Source organism: Rousettus aegyptiacus, unplaced genomic scaffold, assembly GCF_014176215.1.
Source record: "Rousettus aegyptiacus isolate mRouAeg1 unplaced genomic scaffold, mRouAeg1.p scaffold_m13_p_2, whole genome shotgun sequence".
In the NCBI taxonomy this organism is placed as follows: Eukaryota; Metazoa; Chordata; class Mammalia; order Chiroptera; family Pteropodidae; genus Rousettus; species Rousettus aegyptiacus.
In genome coordinates this window covers 120,520,677-120,541,889 of record NW_023416295.1, presented here as the reverse complement: position 1 = coordinate 120,541,889, position 21,213 = coordinate 120,520,677, and the positions used below count along the sequence as shown (strand labels likewise).

At 42.5% G+C, this 21,213-nt stretch overlaps 1 protein-coding gene across 2 annotated transcripts in view; it reads left to right on the top strand.

The window, feature by feature from the left end:
• The window catches only part of RASSF3 (Ras association domain family member 3), a 65,805-nt gene extending 52,466 nt beyond the window's left edge, over nucleotides 1-13,339 (top strand). Inside the window, exons 2-6 of one of the 2 annotated variants that reach the window (XM_016139907.2) lie at nucleotides 2,685-2,792; nucleotides 5,140-5,377; nucleotides 7,300-7,409; nucleotides 10,799-10,930; nucleotides 11,082-13,339. In XM_016139907.2, coding sequence (XP_015995393.1) covers nucleotides 2,685-2,792; nucleotides 5,140-5,377; nucleotides 7,300-7,409; nucleotides 10,799-10,930; nucleotides 11,082-11,087 — 594 coding nt within the window. In that variant the 3' untranslated portion in view covers nucleotides 11,088-13,339. Of the gene's footprint in view, nucleotides 1-2,684; nucleotides 2,793-5,139; nucleotides 5,378-7,299; nucleotides 7,410-10,798 lie in introns of both variants that reach the window. The other variant, XM_016139906.2, reaches the window with a different exon arrangement.
• The last annotated feature ends 7,874 nt before the right edge of the window (nucleotides 13,340-21,213 follow it).

Genomic DNA, 21,213 nt, shown 5'->3' with positions numbered 1-21,213 from the left:
AAAGCAACAAAAGAACAAACAAAGAGACTCATAGATATAGACAACAGAATGACTGTTACCAGAGGGGGAGGGGGGAAAGGGTAAAGGGAGTCAAACATATGGTGATGCACGGAGTGGAGGACATAGATGTTGTGTTACAAAGTGGTACACTTGAAATTTATGTAACCAGTGTTACCCCAATATATTTAATAATAAAGAACTGACCAAACGGACTCGACCCTGCTCTTTGATCTTAATTGCTCCCATCGCCCCATCTTCTCTTCATTCTTAGACTTCTCTATTCTTATTTAGTAAGCCCCTGGGGTATATCTACTACAGTATTTGTACAGTTAGCTATTTTGTAAGGTTTTAATACTGAGTCTTTAGTTTCCTTGGTTCTTCAAATGATAACATCTTGCCCCATTGGTCACATCAGTGAGAAGAGCATTAGATCTTTTCAAGATTATCCAGCTGGGCCTTTAAGATGATCTACTCTGGTCCTTTTATCTGATGGAAAATGAGGGAGCAGACTAAGAGAGGTTAGTAAGCCCCATGGGTTTTAATTGGTGACCGACTCAGGATTAGAGCCCAGGTCTTGCTGGAATGGGGCACTTTCTACAGCACCCTTTGTCCCCACCTCCACCCCCACCCCCACCCCTACGAAATAGATCGGAAGGAGCAGGGTGAGCAGAGAGATGCCTTATGTGTTTTAAATTTCTTTGGAAATAGTCATTGAAGCTTCTGAAAAGTTATTTCAATCTGCAGCTTTCCCCTCCCCTCCAGCCAGTGACACCAAAAATAAGATTGCTTGGGGATTTTACGTTGGCAGATAGAATGCTCCCAAGGGAATTCGAGGCTGGCTCCTGATGTTAGTTAGGGAAGGATCATACTATCTTGTGCTGATATTTTTCCAGTTCTCTACTGCCGACCTGTCAGACTTCACCAAGACGGTGCCGAAGTTGAAAAGTTACTGAGATAGTTTATAGTCAGCAGACCCCTCTCCGGATCTGAAATCAAAGAACCTGAGACCTGAGTGGATCAAGAGCTGTTTTATACTCTTAGAGTGTTCTCACAGGTTCTGTAGTAGTCATTCCAAGCGTGTATATGTGTAACAGTAGCTCACAGTGAGTAGATGGGAACAGATGCTTGGACATCTCCAGCTGTGAGGATGGCGTGACCTATCTTGGCTGGGAGAGCAGCACCTCTTCAAAGGTTTTATTTGGAGGGATAAATCATCTGACTTTAATTGCTCTTCCTCTCTTTGTCTTGAAGATCGTCAGATCCCTTCATCTTTTCTGAGCTGCTACTCAGGTTCGAATCTGATTATGCAGCCTTTCTTTAACCTTTCAGACACCCTCGTGGGAACAGTGGACGCCTGCTTATTTGACTTAGTAGAAACCTGGATTAGATTTGAGCTTGGTTTCTTAATTATTTGAGTTGTGCTGGGACAGCCACTTGACCTCTGAGTCTCAGTGTGCCTGTCTGTAAAACGGGAATGCTAATTAGCTCATTATCTGAAGGATCAAGTGAGGACACCCTGTGGAAGATACTTAATGATTTTAGTAAATGGTCGGAGTTACTTTGGGATTTGGCTTCAGGTAAGTTCCATCACTGCCACAGAATTAAGTTTCTATGAGCAGGTTAATTTACTTAGCACTGGAGTAATATCTAATTGGTTAGGTTGTTGGGTGAATTAAATGTGATATGAGTCAGGTGTCTGATATAACCTGGCTTCACTGGGTCACAGTAGCTTGGCTGGCTGTGGGCACATTGGTCATGGCATCATGTTATACATTGGTTGAACTTTTTTAAACCATTAGTGGATTCTTCATAGTGATAAGAGCATTTAACTCCCCTCTAGAGAGCGGAGAGGCAGGGCTTAGAGTGGGTGGGTAGGAGAAGTCTGGCTATTTGCATCTTGACATGAGGATTTTTTTTTTTTTTTTTTGGAAGATAAATTACCCTCTGGTAGTTGTGTATAACTCGACAGGTCAGTGATTAGCGCCAGTTAACATTTATTAACTTCTGTACAATATCGTAAAGCTATAAATATCATAAAGGTCATAAAATTTGCCAAAGAGAAGCTTTTGGTATGTCTTTAAATATTGTTTAAAATGGAAATAGCCAATGCAGCAAGTACTCTTAGGTCATGGTGTTTTTGCAGAAGGGAAAGTTAGCAAAGATAGTTTTGCAAAGTAGTAGTTAATAAAGTATTGCTTTCAGCCACTGACATATTAATTTTATTTGATATATCTCTCAGGAAGACTGGAGTCTGAAGGAATGAGAACCATAATTGGTGGATGAACCTGGGGAGTTTGAAAGTTAGAGGGGGTGAATGTTTGAGGGTAGTGGTTCTCAACCTTTTTGGCACCAGGGACCGATGCTCCTATGAGAATCTAATGCCTGATGACCTGAGGTGGAGCTGAGGCAGTGATGCTAGCGCTGAGGAGCTTTGCTTGCTTGCCTGCGGCTCACTTCCTGCTGTGCGGCCTGTTCCTAACAGGCCATGGACTGGCGGTGGGGGAGTTGGGGACCCCTCCATTAGGGTTAGTGTTAGAGAGGGGCAGGGGAAAGAGAAGGGGGAGAAGGGGAGGGTTTCAAGGTAAAGTGCTCCAGAGGTGGTCATAGTGGTCTTGTGTGTCAGGAATTCTGGCTTATGTGCATTTTTCTATGATTGCTCATGTTTGGCATGGCTTCTCTTCTAGGATGTGGAGAAAGAGAAGGAAACCCACAATCACCTCAGCAAAGAGGAAATCAAAGAGAAAGTTCATAAGTACAACCTGGCAGTCACAGACAAGTTGAAGATGACCTTGGTAAGCACCTGCAGTACTCTAGGTTGATCGATGGCAAAAAACAAATATAAGTTGTTGGTATTACTGTCTATCCGTATGTTTTAAAACGTCCGAATCACACTTGCAAAAGTTTAATGGGCAAAGTAGGTAGGACAGGAAAATGGTATGTTTCTGCCTCTTTCAAATTAAAGCTGTATTTCGAAGAAGCTTTATGTTAAATGAAGTTAACTTTTAAAAGATTGTTGTGGGAACCCGCTCCTCTTAAAGGATTTTTAGCATTGTGTATAATCATTGCCTATTTAACAGATAGGTAGTACCTCAGGTTCTAATAAGGCTGTAGGTAAGTTTTGTGTAAATAAATTTGGAAGTATCAGGAAAAGGGTTTTGTGCCAATGGATTGGGATATAATTGAGCTGAGACTTTTTCTTAGCTGGTTGTCAAAATAAGATGAGGTATGGATATTCAGCTTCCTACACATCGTTCATTCAGACTTCTGCAACATTGCGCTAACACTGCAGCTCAGTGCGGGCTGAGGGTATAGAATGGGAAAGCACAGGGCCAGGTGGCCACGAAAGGAGAGCCGGCGACAGAGCACTCTAGAGTATTCATGTTCCTCTAAACTGGACTGGCGTCTGCCTCGCCCACCCATTTGGTGACTTTCCTCGAGGCACTTGCCATCCTTTGGTGCCAGGTTCCAGAGCGCTTGGACCCCCGCCTCTCAGCTTATTGACTGTGAACTGACAAGAGTTCAACAAAGAACAGGGCGACCTGTTTAGAACAGGCCCTGCTGAATTCTGTGGCCTTGGGGGAGGAGCTCTTAAATATCAACTTCGTGATAAAGGGTCGGTCCCTCGCCAGTGGGAGTCTGCCAGGTAGGGAGGAGGGCAGATAGACTAGTGGTTATTCTTCATTATTCCAGCAGGGATGTATGTGTCTTCCTCCTTTTTCAAACACAGTTTTCATCAAAGTAGAAAAATTACACCCCTCGCCCGTGGAGGTTAAAACAGATGCCAAGTTTCAAAGATAAAAAAATTTAAAAGTTATATAATACTCTCCACAAGACTGAACAAGTGAATTAGTATTGTGAATTGATCCTGTGGAAGGGAAGAAAAATAATGGACCATAAAGGAGGTTTTTAATGTTCTATTTTAACTGTGTCATTTTTTTTTTTTATATAACACCTGTGGATTTATTTAAATAAAACATTGCAATCATTTTTTTTTCTAAATATACTGACCTTCAAAAAAAAATGAAGACAAGATTGTTATTACTACTTTTGGCAACTAAGAAATAATAATTCTACCATAAATTAAGGCAAGTGCTAAAACTCATCAAATTGTGTATAGTATATATGTACAGGTTTTTTTGGTATAAAAATTTTATCTCACTAAAGCTGTTAAAATACATGTGTATATATAGAAGATGACATAAGTATCATGTTAAAACAAAAAAGACAACTGCTTATTAATATCTGTACTTCACACTGTAACTTGAATTTGTTTTACAAATACTGCTGCTTGAGGGGCCTGAAAAGCAGCAGCATGTATCCTGTGCTTTACGGGATATACGTTTTATGAAAGAGTTTAAGAAAAATTGGTAATCTATGCATATCATAATAGCCAGTAGGATCGAAAATGGCTTGTTTTCTTACTGTGCACTCCTTCTCGACCTAGCAGTTTCAAAGTCCTGCTTGTGGCCCGCCTTTTTTTGTGTAATAGCTGGTCATCAGTTGCAGGGGTCGTTTCCTTTGAGCATTTAGCCTCGACTTCGCCCCCCAAGCTTTAATGAGCCTGTGGTTTGGCTCGCATCTGCCCCAGCAGTCGCCACCTCACCAGCGGGCGCTGACCTTTCACATGCTGCTCCAGTGGCGTGTGAGGCTGTGTGAGGCTGGGGCTCCTCGGCTGCCGTCTTCCATGGCCACATCTGCCCTGCAGACCCTGCCTCTGGAAGCACTTTGCTGGGGTGCGTTAACCTCCCTCTGAGGTCATTCCCTTAGGGGCAATCTCTAGTGAAGTTCTGCCACAGAGCTGTAAAAGACAGGAACAAGAGAAAGAGTGTTTTGCCTTTTTTCTTTTCTAGGGAGAGGAGATAGACTGGAGATAGAGGGAGGAGGGAGCGGAGCGGCGAGAGAGGGAGGGATCTGGGGAGGATAGATCGATAGAGCGCTTTGTCTTGAGAGTGGCGATGGTGATAGGGATAGTGTTGTTGATTTTTCTCTTCTTCCCTCTTTCTCTCCCTTCTTTCCCTTCCCTTCCCACCTTCCCCCTTACCTTTCTTTTTCTTCTTCTTTTTTTTTTTTTTTGATGTGGTCTTTCTCTAAAATGCCACTATCAGCCCAGCTAAGTGTGTGCTTTTTTTCCCACTTCAGAATTCAAATGGGATTTACACTGGCTTCATTAAAGTACAGATGGAACTCTGCAAACCTCCACAGACTTCTCCCAACTCTGGAAAACCCGCTCCCAGTAGCAATGGCTGTACGAACACGCTTCACATCAGCAGCACGAACACTGTCGGGGAAGTGATCGAGGCCCTGCTCAAAAAGTTTCTCGTGACCGAGAGCCCTGCCAAGTTTGCACTTTATAAGCGTTGCCACAGGGAAGATCAAGGTACACTGCCACGCTTAGCATGCAGATGGTCTCTGCTTTTATTTATGTCTTTTGTTCTCATTAGCAAGGGACAGATGCTGGAAGCCATGGTGATCATGGCATGTGCTTAGTGCTTCCTGGCCGGCCGTCCATGGTTTTGAGTTGGATAGTTGTGTATCGGAGGAGCTCAGAGGCATCCGTGTGTGATGAGCATTTATGGAGGATTTTGAGATGTGCATGGGGGGAGAGCTTTGATTTTTTTTTTGAAACTTTTGTCTATATTATGCCACTCTTCAGCCTTGAGGTGGCCTCTTCTGTGTGTCCCTAGTTGTAGGGCGTTCGTTAAGCTAAACTTCAGGCAACTCCCAATGATGGCTGTTCTGTAGATTATTTGTAATTTTAATTTTGATGTAGTCATGAGAAGAGGCAAGCACAGGGTCTACCTCTTCTGCCATCCTGACCAGAACTTCCTGTTTTGTTTTTTTTTGTTTTTATTTTTTTCCAATCATTTTTTATTTTAATGTGCTTTAGGACAAAAAAAAAAAAAAAAAAAAGGAATCCTCTTTGCTTGAAAATTTCAATAGCACATTCCACATTCGATGAGCATCTGAACATGGAGTGGCCTGGGGGACTTGGAGTTCTCCAAGACCTTGAGGATGGGGAGGCACATGCGTATTACCACACACATGTCAGACTTACTGATGTACGTGACCCAGCCCCAGTCTCTTCTGATTCCTTAAGCTTATCTCACTGGCCATTACATTGGGGCATTTTGGCACCCAGCCCCACCAGAGGCACATACAGTGGATGAAATAACGTGGTCTGAGGTTTGCCTGTCTGAACTTAATATCCACATTCAGTGGATAAAAAGAGAATATGGACTTACTGCGTGAAACGGAATAACATATCCCAGGTCAGATACTAGAGCAGAAATTGATACCGTTGGTGGACAACGGTGACTGAATGATTCACTAAGTGCTAATTTGAAAATGGGGTGTGTGTGTGAGCAATCAACTGTTTACACTTTCTCTAGTTTTTCTGGTGAAGCCTAAAGCAGCTCTAGAAGAAAATATACTAACTGACATGGTAGGAATGCCTTCAGTTGCATGGGGATGAGCCCAGCTAGTTGCTGGGCGTGCACACATTTTTTGAACACGTACCATGGGTTGGGCCCTGCGGAATACAACGGTGAACAGGCTGAGTTTCCTACCCTCAAGGCCATAGGCTCGGCAGTGTAGGCAAGCTTATAGCTCTAGGGAAGTCTGCACTTACAAGGCGGCTATATCCAGAAGTGCCAGAATAATGTACATAAGCCCAGACGGCATTTTTATCTTGCCAGCTTCTTTGCCTGGTCACCTGGATTTCAGCTGTACTGTCTGACCGTAATAGCACCCTGTTGAAATGCTACCCTCGTGGCTGGCAAATCTCAACACTTCACGCAATGCCAGTACTGTGTGTCTGTGTGTAGCATGAGACACATATAGCTGCTTAAAGCCCCCAGAGCTTGTATTCTGATTGCTTAGTTTGTTTGTGGCTGCTAATTCTCAATTAATCTTCAGAGTTCTGATATCATGTTCTTTGGATGATATATTTTTATTGCTTTTAAAGGGGTTAAAGATTCTTTTAGTTTCTTTCTAAAAAGAAGAACAGAATTAAGCCCCACTTGGGGACTAATAACTATTTAAATTCATTCTTGGAGATTATTTCTTTTTTGATCAAAGCACAGTTTATATTGTGCAGTTGGAATGAGGATAGTATAGACTTTATTCCACTGTGGGCTGTTAATAACAAGATGGGCAGGGTGGTGACTTGGCTAGGGTAACACGGACTGTTGCCTCAATCTGAAGGAGGGATGGTCGGTGGTGGGGGGCGTGTGCGTGTGTGTGGTCTAGGGAGTGATTCGATACTCTTGTCTGTGACATGCTCCTTGTTTCCTTCCCCAGTCTACGCCTGCAAGCTCTCTGACCGGGAACATCCGCTCTACCTGCGTTTGGTAGCTGGGCCAAGAACAGACACACTTAGTTTTGTTCTCCGTGAACATGAAATTGGAGAGGTAAGCGATTACATATTATTGCTTTAAACAATACAGAGCAGCTGACCCTGTGTTATTGCTCTAGTCTAGTGACTTTACCAATGAAAAGGACTGGTGGGGCGGGGGAGGGAAATGGGGGGTGGGGGGTCGGCATGCCTGCCTGTCTGCTCTCATGAGAGGAGGAGAGGCCGTCCTGTGGAGGGCAGCTTTCTGTGTGTTTTTGAATTGTTAGAAATGAACCCAAAGTTAGTCTACAATATAATTCTTTTATAGCACTCATTATATGGGTCTCTAATTTTCGGAGTTGGAGGAATTAAAATTTTTCACTTGATCTCCACCCAAAGAGTCATTTTCATTCCTTCTACCTCCAAATTCCTAAAATCCAGCTGAACTTTGAAAGTTGATACTCTCCATATGTTTGCTACTAACAAAAGTCTCCAGGCTAATTTGCTCTAAAGGGAAATAAAAAGGAATTCAATTTCTTTACCAGGAAAGGCTTTTAACATTGTAGAATCTTTTTTCCTCTTTGCCCAGATGATTAAGAAATTGTGTGTGTGTGTGTGTGTGTGTGTGTGTGTGTGTGTGTATGTATATAAAACACACACACACACACACACACACACATATATATATAGCATTCATTTGCCATTTTCTCTCCAGAGAGGAGTGTATTTAGGCCAGTTCACTTGAAGGAAGAAGCACTTTAGACTATCCTTCTAGATCCTGTGTCAACTTTAAAACATTTGAGGAAATCTCTCGAGCTCTGGGTCTTAGTCTTTTGTTTGGACCAGGTAATGGTGTAAATAGTCTATTTTGTGATGTAGTGAGAATAGGGTTTCTAGGTTAAAAGTGAGGAAACCAGGACCCTGCTTCCTACTTACTCTCTTGTTAGATTAGCAGCGTGACCTTGGGTAAAACTAATGTTTTCAGTACTTGGTTTTAAAATCTGTAAAGCGGGACTGAGGACTTTAAAAGGTGATTTTAAGTCATAAATTAGAAATATATATAAACATGTTTCTAAATAGTAAGTTTATATGTCAGCGTAAATTGGAACTGTAGGAGGTTTTAGGAAGATAGTGATTTTGGACTTTTTGAAATTTCTTTGGATTCTTATGTTCTGAAGTTTTTAAAATTTACTGTCATCTTGGGGAAAGAGCTGGGTGCAGGAGTCTAATTTGGCTTTTTAGTTTGGTACATGGCAACCCTCCCTCTGAAAGCTTAAGCCAGTCGTGTCAGCATAGTTTTATCAGTGTTTTATTTTCCTCATATTGGTCTTTTAAGTGTTGCACATAGTTCAGTGCAATTAACGCCACATTGTCTGGGAGGGAATTATGTCGGCTTAGTTTTGAAATTTACATTGTATTTTATTGATCCAAACTGCTTTATTAGACCTCTCTGTGGTGTTCTCGTTTCTCTCGTTTTTTCAGGTTAACTGAATTGAGGGAAGAAACTTTCTATAGCTGTCAGGGAGTGGGAGGAACTTACTTTATTTTGGAGAACGTATGTGAAAAAAAAATAATTAAAAAAACTTAAAAATTAACAGAATATTCTAATGCGGAAAGTTTTGCTCTTTTAGTCCGTGTTTCTCATTTTCTTTAATAACAAGCTCAAAATTCATCTCTGGGAAATCTTCTGCCATTGAGCCCACTGGGTGTCTTTTTTCCGTCCCTTCTCTGCTCACTTGCATTAGCTCATCTCCTGGTTTCGCCCTGCCCCGCGGCCCTGGAGGTTCTCCGTCAGAATTGTCCCTGGCCGTGGCTGTGATTCTCAGCCAGGACTCAGGGCCCCCTTTTGGGAGGGGAGAATATGGAGTTTGAAAAAAACCTCCCAGAGTGGGACAGGGTGATACCACATACCCTTCTTGACATTTACTGCTCTTAAAAAAAAAAAAAAAAAAAAAGGTCCAAACCAACCCCACAAATATTTATTTTGTGCTTGCTACGTCCTGGGTGCTTTTAGAGAGACAGAACACAGAGTCTCAAGGGCAAGAGACAAAGCCCTAGATAGTGAAAAGTGTGACAGCTGCGGTGTAGGGTAAAGTGTAGGCAGGAGAGATACTAAACAAATAATTTTTATCTTTTGTGAGCAGCATTACCGATGCTCATTGAGAGCTTTATAACAGACTCAGTCCTGGTTGGGAAGGGATGGGAGGAAATAATGGAAGACTTCTTAGAGAAAGTGGCATTTAAGCTGAAACTTGAAGGTTGATTAGCAGCAGTTCTCCAGGCACAGTGGAGGAGGAGAGAATATGTACAAAGCCACTTGAGGTAGTAAGTGAAGGTGAGTGTGTGGAAGGTTAGGGTCTTTCACACTTAGCAGAAACAACCAAGGGAAGCTATTGAATGATTCTAAGCAGGGGAGGGTCACAACCAGATTTGCATTTCACAAAGAGTACAAGTGGTATCCCCTAATCCTCAGGGGACGTGGTTCAAGACCTGTGGATGCCTGAAACCTTGGATAGTACCAAACCCTGTGTAGACTGTTTTTTCCTTATACATACCTTTTCACTTCAAAGAAGCGCTCTAAGGCTTCTCTTTGGCATATCTGTATTGCCAGCATCGCTACTCTTGTGCTTTGGGGCCATTATTAAGTAAAATAAGGGTGACTTGAACACAGGCACTGGGATACTGTGACAGTCAAGTCAGTCCGGAAAACAAGACAGCTACTAAGTGACTAATGCACAATTTAAACTTATGAATTGTTTGTCTGGAATTTTCCATTTAATGTTTTCGGATCGCAGTGGACTGTGGGTAACTGAAACCATGGATAACGAAATTGTGGGTAAGGAATGAGGGACTTCTGTGTTCAGGCTGGCTATGTGGGGAACAGACTGGCAAGCAGGCATAAGAGAGGAGTGAGGAGGCCAGGTAGGGGGCCGTCCCAGGGTAAGAGAAGGCAGTGGTGGCTGGTGCTAGGGAGCAGTTGAGATGGGGACAAGCTGGCAGATTGGAGAACTGTTTAGGAAGTGACTAAATTTCTTGTGAGAGGTGGGAAAGAAGGCAGTGACGGTGATGACTCCCAAGTGGAGAGAAGAAAGTGTTTTAAGTTGGAGGGAGTGTGGAGTCGTTTCCGATGCTTCTGGGTGTCAAATCAGGAGTGAATGTGTCCAGTGGACTTCAGGGTATGGGAGTCCTCCACCTTCGTGAGGGCCGTTTTGGAGGGCTCCGGGAGGAGGGGAGCAGGAGGGCAGTAGGGCAGGCTGAGGTGGGGGTGGGAGGGGAGGGGGTGGCCGGGCTGGTTACACTGCTCAGCTCCAGTGAACCACAGCGTCTGAGGCGCCCAGATGTGAGTGCCCGGGGGTGGGGCAGCCACACCCCGACCCCGTCGTCCATGGTCCGTGCTCATGGGCAGCGTTCCCAAGTCTTGACGGAGTTAAACACCCGGACTTTTTCTTCTTTGCGTTCTCACAGTGGGAAGCCTTCAGCCTTCCAGAACTACAGAATTTCTTGCGGATCTTGGACAAAGAGGAAGATGAGCAGCTGCAAAACCTGAAGAAGCGCTACGCGGCCTACAGACAGAAGCTGGAAGAAGCCCTCAGCGAGGTGTGGAAACCCGATTAAAGTGATTAAAGTGCGGGGCTCCCTGTCACCCAGGGGTGGCGCAGGACCGCGTGCAAACCAGCAGCAAAGGTTTCTTCTCGGAGGGCTATGTTCTTGCCCTGTGATGCGAGGGTTTCCCCCTTTTTATCTCTAGATTTAGTTCTCCAAACTTGGTCACGCAACGTCCTGCACGTTTGGCATCCTCTGTAAGGGACTCTGCAAGCTTGTTCTGTTACAGCACTGCGGTGTTACCTCTCGGCAAGCTGTGAATCTGTCGTCTCATCTGGAGCATTCTAGAGTGCTTTGAAGCATGGACTCTGGGTTTTCGTTTTCTTATTTTCTTTTAGTTATTTGAATTATGTGATGATGATGATGATGTTAAGCTTAAGGATATTTTAAAAGCTTAACAAGGAACCTGTCTGAACATTTGTCTTACGTTGAAACTACCTGTCTTTTTTTTTTTTTTTTTTTTTTTTTTTAAAATATCAGAGGAAACATCCATGTGAATTGAAGGGCACAGGAAGCTAGGAACTCTGAGGAATTTGTGAAGGATTTTGGAGGAACTTGACAAAGAAAGTAAAAAGCAGGTTTGGAAGAAGGAGTGAGTAGAGGTGGGGCATTCTGAGGGAGGGTGGTTTGGCTGATGAGTTGATAGTGGAGAGAGAAAGGTATGTTTACTTGTAAGGGAGTTAAAAGCATTGAGTTTTGAGTCATTGAACCCACTGTAGGACGGTTTGATTTCTTGATGAGTAAAATGTGGGAACAGAGCCAAAGAAAGTAGGAGCTAGACCAAAAAGGAGGGACTTGTAACTGCAGCTGACTGGAAAAGCCTCTTTCAGGCAGGTGGGTCTTCCAGACCTAGGTGGACCAGCCCCCCACGATCTGCCTTCCTGGAGTGGAAAGTCAGTGGGAACAGCTTCTCTGGGCAGGTGGAGCAGTGATCATTCGCTGACTCCTGCCGAGTTATAGGTTTTCCCCAAGGTGGTTTTCAAAGCCGAAAAGAAGTTCGGGTAAGGGCGGCAGTTTCCCCCTGATTGGTAGCTGGGAGGTTTGTCCAGTAAAGAGCTCACAGCACACCTTTATGACAGTCACTCCCTCCATTTTCCCCATCCTCCCCTTCCCTCTCCCTGTCTCTTCTCTTCCAACTCCAACTAGAAATATTTTAACAAAAGTGCATGTTCTTGGTAACCAAAGAAATGCATGTGCAATAGAAACCTTCCTTAAAGCAGGTTAAATAACCTCATTTTATGCAGCAGCTAATCTGAAAACAATGGGAAAGGTGTGCTGTGGTTCTAGAGGGGGATTTGCAGTCTATTTTTAGTCTAGATATAATTTTTTTTGTTTATAAATTCCCAAGGAATTGTTAACACTTGGTGACACCTAATGGATTCTTTGTGAAATTCCAAGGTGCTGCAGTTCTTTGCCTTTTAAGTGAACTGTGCCTTTTATTGCATTTCTCTTTCCCTCTTGGGGGCTCTTCTGATTTGTCAGAGAACACCTGTCTCATTGGAGGCGGATGTAAGTGTTGGTTATGCTGTGCCACACACGTTGAAACAATCGTATCTTCCTAAGCTTTTAAAAGAAAGTTGGGGGTGAGGGGGGCGGGGAGTAAGACTAGGTATAAAATCTGTATGGCACATCTTGTTTAGTTTTGCATGTAGCTTCTTTTTAGCGCATTGATGAGGTTTTAGTGTCGCCGTCATCCAACACTTTACCTTTATTGTTCAGGGAATGCCTTCGTGGTTTTTATACTGGTTTTACTAGTCAGACTATGGCGCGGGTTTGAGTATACTATTACCAACCACCTAGTCTTTTAATTACCCATCCCAATAAGCTTATATTTTGTGAAGCATTTGTTTCTCAGCTTAAGACACTGTTAGAACCTAAAGTAGTAGCTGATGGGCATCTGTGAATTTTTTTTTTTTTTTTACTTGAAGTAGATTTGTCTAAAATAGGCATCCTGACCTGTATTCTCCAGAACCTCGCTCATTGTTGTGTGCACTACAAGTTGCAATTTGGAAAACTTACTGTACTGAAATTCTGTCAGTTCGTGGTTCTTGAAGACTGATGTTCTCTCCCAAACACTGGTTACTGCAGCGGCATTGTCGATGTGTAAAAGAAGAAGGGCCACTAAGGCCGCAGATTTTTAAAAATCATTGTACAAATTCTTATGTTAAATTAAACTAAGCTTTGCTGTAATACTGTTTTCTCTTCGATATGTGATGGTACAGGAATGATGTTAAATGAAGGGGTAAGTATTGCAGGGGAGCATTTTAAATCACAGACATAAAAAAGTTATAATATTTATAATTTTGATGAGTTTATTTTTATAGGGAAGATTTTTTTCTTCCCTGAAATTGTTTTTGGAATGGCAATTTGTTTCCATTATTAAAAGTTGATGTTGTTAGTTGATGTCTGTGTGTTTTTATTTATGATAATATAGCAGATAAAAGAACGTCACGGGAGTGGGGTGAGCTGCTTTTGCAGATACACTGGGACATATGCCAGAATGTGACAACTTTTATTAGATTTGAGCGGGACACATTTGTTCTTCCAAATGTCATTTTTCCTTTGCTTTATCCTCTGGTGAAAATAACCCTAGCTGAGTATCTGCCCATACAATACTATCCTAAAACAATTGCTTTAATCACGAAATATATATACATTCAAAAGTATATAAAATGTGTGAATAGTTTAAAGAATTATTTCGTAGCGGACTGCCGCATACGGCTACCACCAAAATAGAACGTTGTAGGTTCCTTAGAAATCCTCTCCCTCTGCCCTCCCCTCCCCTCTGCCATTCTTGCCCCTGAAGTACTCGCATCCTTGAAACCGACCACTTTCAACATAAAAGTATTTGCATTTTGTGGCCAGAATGACTCTCTCATGTGGGTAGAGAGTGTTTCGTGGTCAGCAGGGTGACTGGGTTTCCTTATGCCTCCAAGCCTGCTGTAGGCAAGTGTTTTTACTACTGCACTGCCCCCTAGAGGCACTGATGGAGGAGCGAGGCTGCACCAATTGGTGAGGGGGAATCATTTCAAGTACAGCAGGAGCACCTTTACAAGTGAAAACATTATGATAGAAAATGATAACTCTCTCTAGAGCTCCTTTTTTACTGAAATATCCAGAGGAATCTAATTTGGGTGTTATTATTTAGGTTGTTATTACCCAAGGTGCAGGGGGATGTTTTTGAATTTTTATCCCTTAAAAGGAATCAACTTTCTGCCCTAGACTTCTCTTCAGGATTTGTGTTTTTACACAAATCAATAACTGATCAATAACTTCATAAATATTCTTATATTGCAAAATTAGCTCTTAAGAATTGTGTACTGTGTTTGGGACTGTGTCAGATGATTCCAATTAGGGACTTTTTTTTTTTAATATAGAAGAGGGAAAGTATATGATAATAGCAGATTTAAACAAAGTGCTTAACATATGCCAGGTGTCACTCCAAAAAGCTTACTATGTATTAACTCATTTCCTCCCCCTCGTCCCCGTTTTGCAGGTGAGGAAACAGACAGGCACTGAGGTCCAGCAGCTTGCCCATGGCTCCCTGTGAGTGGCAGAGCCAGGACCTGGCAGCTGCGCTGCCCCTGCCTCTCCACTGCCTTTTCCTATGACCGGGTTCCAGATTTTCCATTAAACTGCCTGTTCAAAGCCTCCTGGGTGGCCTCTAATGGGCAGTTCATCTGAAAGCAGGTCTCTTTGGGTACAGTTGGGATTTGTGGGAAATGAAAGGGCAGCCTTGATAGCAGAATGCTTTATCCGTTGTTTTTGTTCATTTAGCATTCCATTCAAGTTACACCGAGTGAAACACCTGCCTGTGTTTTCATTTATAGGTTCTGTTGCATGGGCGGAACTGACAGGGCAGGTAGCCCAACCCAGTGTTCTCCCCGCAATTAGCAAGATAATTCCTGGAACCACCAGAGGAAAGGTAGCTTCAGAGTTCAAAGTTCCAGAGGAGCCACCAAATACTCGCAAGGCTGGAGTTTTACTCCCCATCAAGGAAGATCCTCTTCAAAGTAACATAGGAAACTAAGTATTTAAAGTCATTAAGGTGTACACTTGTCTTGTGGATTATTACTTGCGTAAGTGTGCAAGAGAGCAGCTTTGTGTAAGGATTAGGGGGAGAAGAGCAAGGGGAGGGTAGTGGGCATTGATAATGACTGCAGGGTTTTGTTTTTGTTTTGGGCTATTGGTTTTTGGTTTCTTTTCTCCTGTTCTTTTCTTCCCTCCCTCCCTCCCTCCCTCCCTCCCTCCCTCCCTCCCTTCCTTCCTTCCTTCCTTCCTTCCTTCCTTCCTCTCTTCCCTACCCTCTCCTCCCTTCCCCTTCTTCCTTCCTTCCTTGCAAATCTCTCCCTTTAATTCTATAAGATGAAAATGGCAGGGTAGAGGGACAGACCCTTTTCATCCTAAATAATAGTTTCCAAAGGCAGCTGTGATTCTCAGGCTTGGCTGAGGTAGCACTTGGTAGCAGCTGAACTCCTAAAGCTCCTCTCTTCCCATTTCCAAGAAAAGTGAGTATTGGAATTTTTAAATGGCTTGCACACAAACAGCAAAACATCAGAGCCCTCTTTATACTTCAAAAGAAAGTTGGGGTTTTGGCTTTGTTCTAGAGAGGGAATTACTATAATGAGGATAGTTTGATACTTTTTAGCTTCTAAACAATGGGTATGACCTTTAATGTGCCTCCATCTTGAGTGGCACAGATCTGGTTGCGTTTGTACCTCCCCTCAATTTAGACACCCTTTATGGACATGTGGGATTAATTAAGACGCGTGTGGTTCCTTTCCTTTGAAATGGATTGTAGGGGGCTCTGCCCTAGAGGGTTTTCTGATTTTCAAGTGCCATAAAAAAGCAAAAAAAAACTTGCTTAAATTCTAGGCATTCTGGAGCAGCAAACTAGTGTCTTTCCAGAATTTAGAATTTTTAATGAAGTATTGTGGTTGCAGGAGGGGAGGCAACAGCATCAATTCATTTTTTTTTTTTTTTTTTTTACTCTGAAGTATAGTGTCTTCAGATTCTTTTCGAAATGGCCAACATTTCAACTTTTTCCTGCACGTGTGATCTTCAAGGAAAACGTTCAAAGTCAGTTATATTTTAGGTAAAATCGAGCATGTCATTTAATGCCTTATCAGTGAAAAATGCTTGTCTAGCATATAAGGGCAGCCATAGAAATCGAGGAACTTGGGTCTCAGCCTCCAGAAAAGTCCAAGTTCCACTGCCTTTTTTTCAGATAAACTTTGTATGGGAGTTGGCATGTGCTGGGGAAGGGAGTGAGCTTCAAGGAAGATAACCAGCTAGTATGTAGAAGTGTGAGCAAGGCCAGGAAGAGTTTCTGACCTGTGTTACCCTGGTGTTTTCGTCTCCCAGGTTGCTTTTTAATATTTTCTTTTGCAAGTAAGGCTATTGAAGCCAGAGACACAATAGGCAGGTCTTGCAAAAAGTTATTTGTTGTGAAGTTGGTAGTTGGAAAAGGACAGTGTTAGGATCTGCTGGAAGAAATTTCAAGACAAAATGAGGTCCTCGTATTGAAATGTTTCCTTAAAAATTTTACTGTTAATTTGTGCAGAAAAGTGGTGAGTTCTACACATTCTTAGTTTTGCCTAGTGTCTGAAAAGCTTGCCAATGGACACTGATGTCGCTGCTACTACAAACTTCTTGGTTCCCTCAGGAATTTACAGTTTACAGTTATCTGCAGTGTATAGCTTTAATGCATATGGTCAGTAATATTCTAACATTTAAGCTTACTTTCATATTGGAAATAACAGTAGGGTTTAGGTTTATTCAAATGAGAAATACTGTTACGATACCTTCCCCTTCCTTCCTTCCTTCTCCTCCCTCTTCCTCTCCCTCCCTCCCCTTCCTTTTTTCTTTCCCAGCCAACACTTTGGAGCTATGCGTAATCATATTTGAGGAGTGAGTGTATCTGATTTACTGTTGGGTTCTGTTAAATCTGTATTCTTATAACCATCCCTTTGTTTTAAACTTTCAGTTTATATTCTGTTCTTTACACAAAAAGAAAGTTGAGTAGAATACCAAGTGTTTTCTTTCTTTCATTCAACAAATATTTATAAATCCCCCTGAGGATGTTAGGTGCTGGGTAGTTATGGTGAGAAAGAACATCACAGCCCTTATCTTCATGGGAACCAGAGTCCACATGTTATGCTAACTGGTAAGTGTCATGAAGATAAAGGATAGAGTTTTATGAGTTTATTATTTAGGTTAGAGAAAGCTTCCTGGAGGAAGTGGTTTAAAGCTGAGATCTTAAGGATGAGTAAGAGTTACCAATCAGAATTCATAACTTACATAAAAATTTCCTACATGGTGGGGGCTGGTTTCTGATGTCTTTTGGCATGATGCTTTATCAGCGTCATTCTTGCTGTTTTTCCTCTGAGAAAAGAACGTAAACCAGGGCTCAATAAGAAGGGCATGGTTAACATTTACAGTGGCAGTTGCTGTGCATCATGTCCAGTTTTCTTCCCCTGTAAAGTGTTTGCTTATCTCACAGGACCGATGTGAGGCCCAAGTAAGATGGAGAATGTGAAGATGCTTTGTACACTGTACAGCCCGATATGGTGCACGGCGGTGGTATTTTCCAAGTTCTTGTTCCTACAGGGGTGTTAATGTCTGCTTTACCAAGATGCTTACCTATCATGTTGACACTAAAATTCATCTGGAAGCATCATCTCAGCACACTTTTCCAAGCAAAGACTTTGTTTTTTAAACTCAGGGAAGGAAATGGAGTTATAAGCAAAACACTGATGATGCCAGGACAATTGGTAGGTCAAGAAATCAATATTTAGTGCCTTCCCTTTTGGTCCCCATAAATAAGTGGCAGAGTATTGTCTTTCTTCTCTGACAAGTTAGCGCCAACATTCTCAGAACAGCTGGGACTAGGGATGCTCATGCAGTTATGTCCTGGTAAGGTGAGAGTGATGCTGAGACATCCAGACCAGAGAGCCGTGTATTGGTGCAGTCTGAGGGCCTTCATCCTTGTTTCTGCTCAGTGTTGTTATGCATGTGAGTCCTCCCCCAAGATAGTAATCTCCTGGGGGATTGGACCACTTCTTCAGTTCACTTTGTATCTCTCCCAGCTGCAGGGCACAACATTTGTGGGACTGAAACATTTCATAGATGTGTCTGGAAGCAGCCACTGGGGCTGCTTTGAGATAGGAAGGAGCTCCTGTACAGGCTGACCTTGAGCTGCAGCTTCCTGCCTCTCATGCGGTCAGTGTTCACCCTGGCTGAACTCTTAACTAGAGCCTTACGTGGCATTACAGGAAGAAGAAAGGGCCCAGTGTTTGTTTTCCTCTGCTGTGCAGAGGACCCGAGTTGGCACCTGGGTTTCAGTTTTCTGTGACAGCATCCATAAAAGAATAGTCAAAGGCTGAAGGCTGCCCTGATAGATGTCTCGGTCAGTAGTCATTCATTCCAGATTGCTCAAAGAATCCAGGTTGTCAGGTTGATCTCAGACCTAATAGAGTTGCTGCTCACCTACTCCGGGAGATGCTGGGGAGATAGAGGAACTGGAGAAGAAAAGTACACCAAACAGCCACTTTCTTCCGAACAGCTGGGACTAGGGATGCTCATGCAGGAACTTAGGCAGGAACAGAATCAATTGCACTTGTGAGCTATTTTCCCAGTTTTGGGACCAGGCAAGGGAGAAATGACTGATGATCTTGATTTGGACAACAGGTGCCTCAGAAACCAAGCCAGAATCCTGGCATGCTGCAGCTGCTAAGAGCTGCTCTGCCCCTGTGCTCTGCTCTCCCCTACACCAACTTGTGTGTTATGGAGACCCCCTGGAGAGAAGACTTGGACTTGTGACTGGACCCTGCCAGCCAACAGAATCCATTAAAATATTTTCCAACATGTGTTGAGAACTACATTTTAGCAACCACTTCAACAAAGCAGCTTCTACTTGGTTTTGGTAACAATAGGCGGGAGCCAGTGTTTGTTTATATTCATCAAATATATAAGGTCCATAAGACATATTTTTCTATTTGGACATAAGTTGTATCTCTCCCACTAGATGGCTTTGCCCTGTTCCAGGTAACTACAGTTGGATAGGTTTTGACAAAAGGCTTGCCCCAGCTTTTCTCTTGGAAAACCAGCTTTGGTCATTAGGTTAGTCATCTATTGGTGCATAACAATTTACTCTAAAATCAGCAGCTGAAAACATTAAACATATCATGTGGTCTCTGTAGGTCAGGAATTTGGGAGATTAGCTGGATGGTTCTGGCTTAGGGGGGCTCTCATGAGGTTGCAGTTAAGATGTTGGCTTGGGCTGGATGTTGCCATGTGACTGGGGCTGGAAGATCTGAGATTGCTCCCTCACACAGCTGACAGGTTGGGCTGGTCATTTGCAGGAGGCCTCACATCCTTACCACGCAGACCTCACCACAGGGCTGCTCTGGTGTCTTCATGATATGGCAGCAGGTTTCCTCCAGAGTAATCTAAGAGAGCATGATGGAAGTGGTTTTGTCTTCTGTGATCTAGCCTCAAAGTCACACCCTCAAGTGTACTCTTACCTCGTTAGTTGCACGGGCCTGTGCTGATGCTTTGTGGAAGGCACTTGGACACTGGCTTACTGCAGCCATGCTGGAAACAGTTAAATGAGGTCCAAAGAGAGGAGCTGTTTTGACTTATTTTCCAATAGCCATGCTGTGCAGTGAGACAAGATGCCACTTGAAAGGTTGTGGTACCTCCCCTACTTAGTCTGAAACCGTAGTTTCCCTTTAAATACAGGTATCAGGGACAAGTTCTATATATTTTTTTCATAAGGTTAATATTTGCTTTATATATTTAGGTACCTCCTATATTGGGTATATAAATGTTTTTTCCTCTTGTTGGATACAACCATTTATCATTATGTAATGCCCATCTTTGTCTCTGATTACAGTCTTTGTTTTAAAGTCTATTCCAGCTTTCTTTTGATTTCCAGTTGCATGAATATCTTTTTCCATCCTTTCACTTTCCTTATATCTGAAATCTCTTGTAGGCAGCATAAAGATGGGAATGGGGGTGGAGGGGGTCTTTTTTTTTTTAATCCATTTGGCCACTCTTTTGATTTGGGAATTTAGTCCATTTATATTTAATTATTAAGTATGTACTTGTTGCAATTTTGTTGTTTTATGGCTGTCTCGTAGTTCCTCTCTGTTCCTCTGTTCACGGTTTGATGACTTTAGCATATATATGCTTAGATTCTTTTATGTCTACAGTATATGTTTTTGCCTTCTGGTTACCTGAAGCTTACATAGAAGTTAAATTTGAATGTATTCTAAACTTCTACCTCCCCCCCCCCCATTTTTGATGTCATATTTTACATTTTATCTTGTGTATCCCTTAATTGTAGCTATACTTTTTACTTTTCTTTTGTCTTTTAACCTTTACACTAACAATGTGATTAACTCACTACTTTTACTATATATTTACATTTACCAGTGAGAATTATACATTTATAAGTTACTAATTGCACCCTTTCTTTTCAGCTTAAAGTCCCTTTATTTCTTGAAAGGCTGATTTAGTGGTGATGCGAAGGCCATTTTTCTTGCCTGGAAAACTTTCTCTCTCCTTCAAGAATAACTTTGCCAGAAAAGAGTATTCTTGGAAGTTTTTTTTCTTTTTTCTTTTCAACCTAATATCCTGGAGGTTAGGAATAGAATAACTCCATTTCATAACCAAGCTCACTATCAGGTAGAGTAGGCACTCAGGAATATGATGGGAGGGGACAATCGTTAGATCACAGAGAGCAGAGTTTAACAGAAAGATGGCTTTGAAGCCAGATTTTTGAAATCCTGACTCTGACTAATTAGCTTTGTGAGCTTGGGTAAATTAAACTGAGGGGGAAAAAAAAACCCATCCTGCAGAGCTATTCTTATCATAATAAACACTAATTACAAGTATCCTTTGTATCTCTCTACCATGTGAGGTCCTATCAGCATCAGTCAGAGCTGCAGGTTAAGAGGATACCTATGGATCTCAGGTCTCCTGGGTGGAAGGTGGCCATGAACTGTCAAAGACCAAGATTTAGAATTGTTATCTATCTGCGATACTCTAAGAGCAAGCTCCCATGCCTCAGATTTAAACCCTGTCTTACCTAATTCCTAGGCCATCAGTAGCAGTCTCAGCACAGTTCTTTCAGCTTGTGGCCTTTGGGTTCTCTGGTTGTCTGTTCCTGCCTCCACAGACTTCAAGGTAATCATATAACCAATTCTTTAAACTAATTGCTAGTAGAGAAAGGTGAAACAAAGAATATTCCATAGGTAATTTGGTTCTATAGG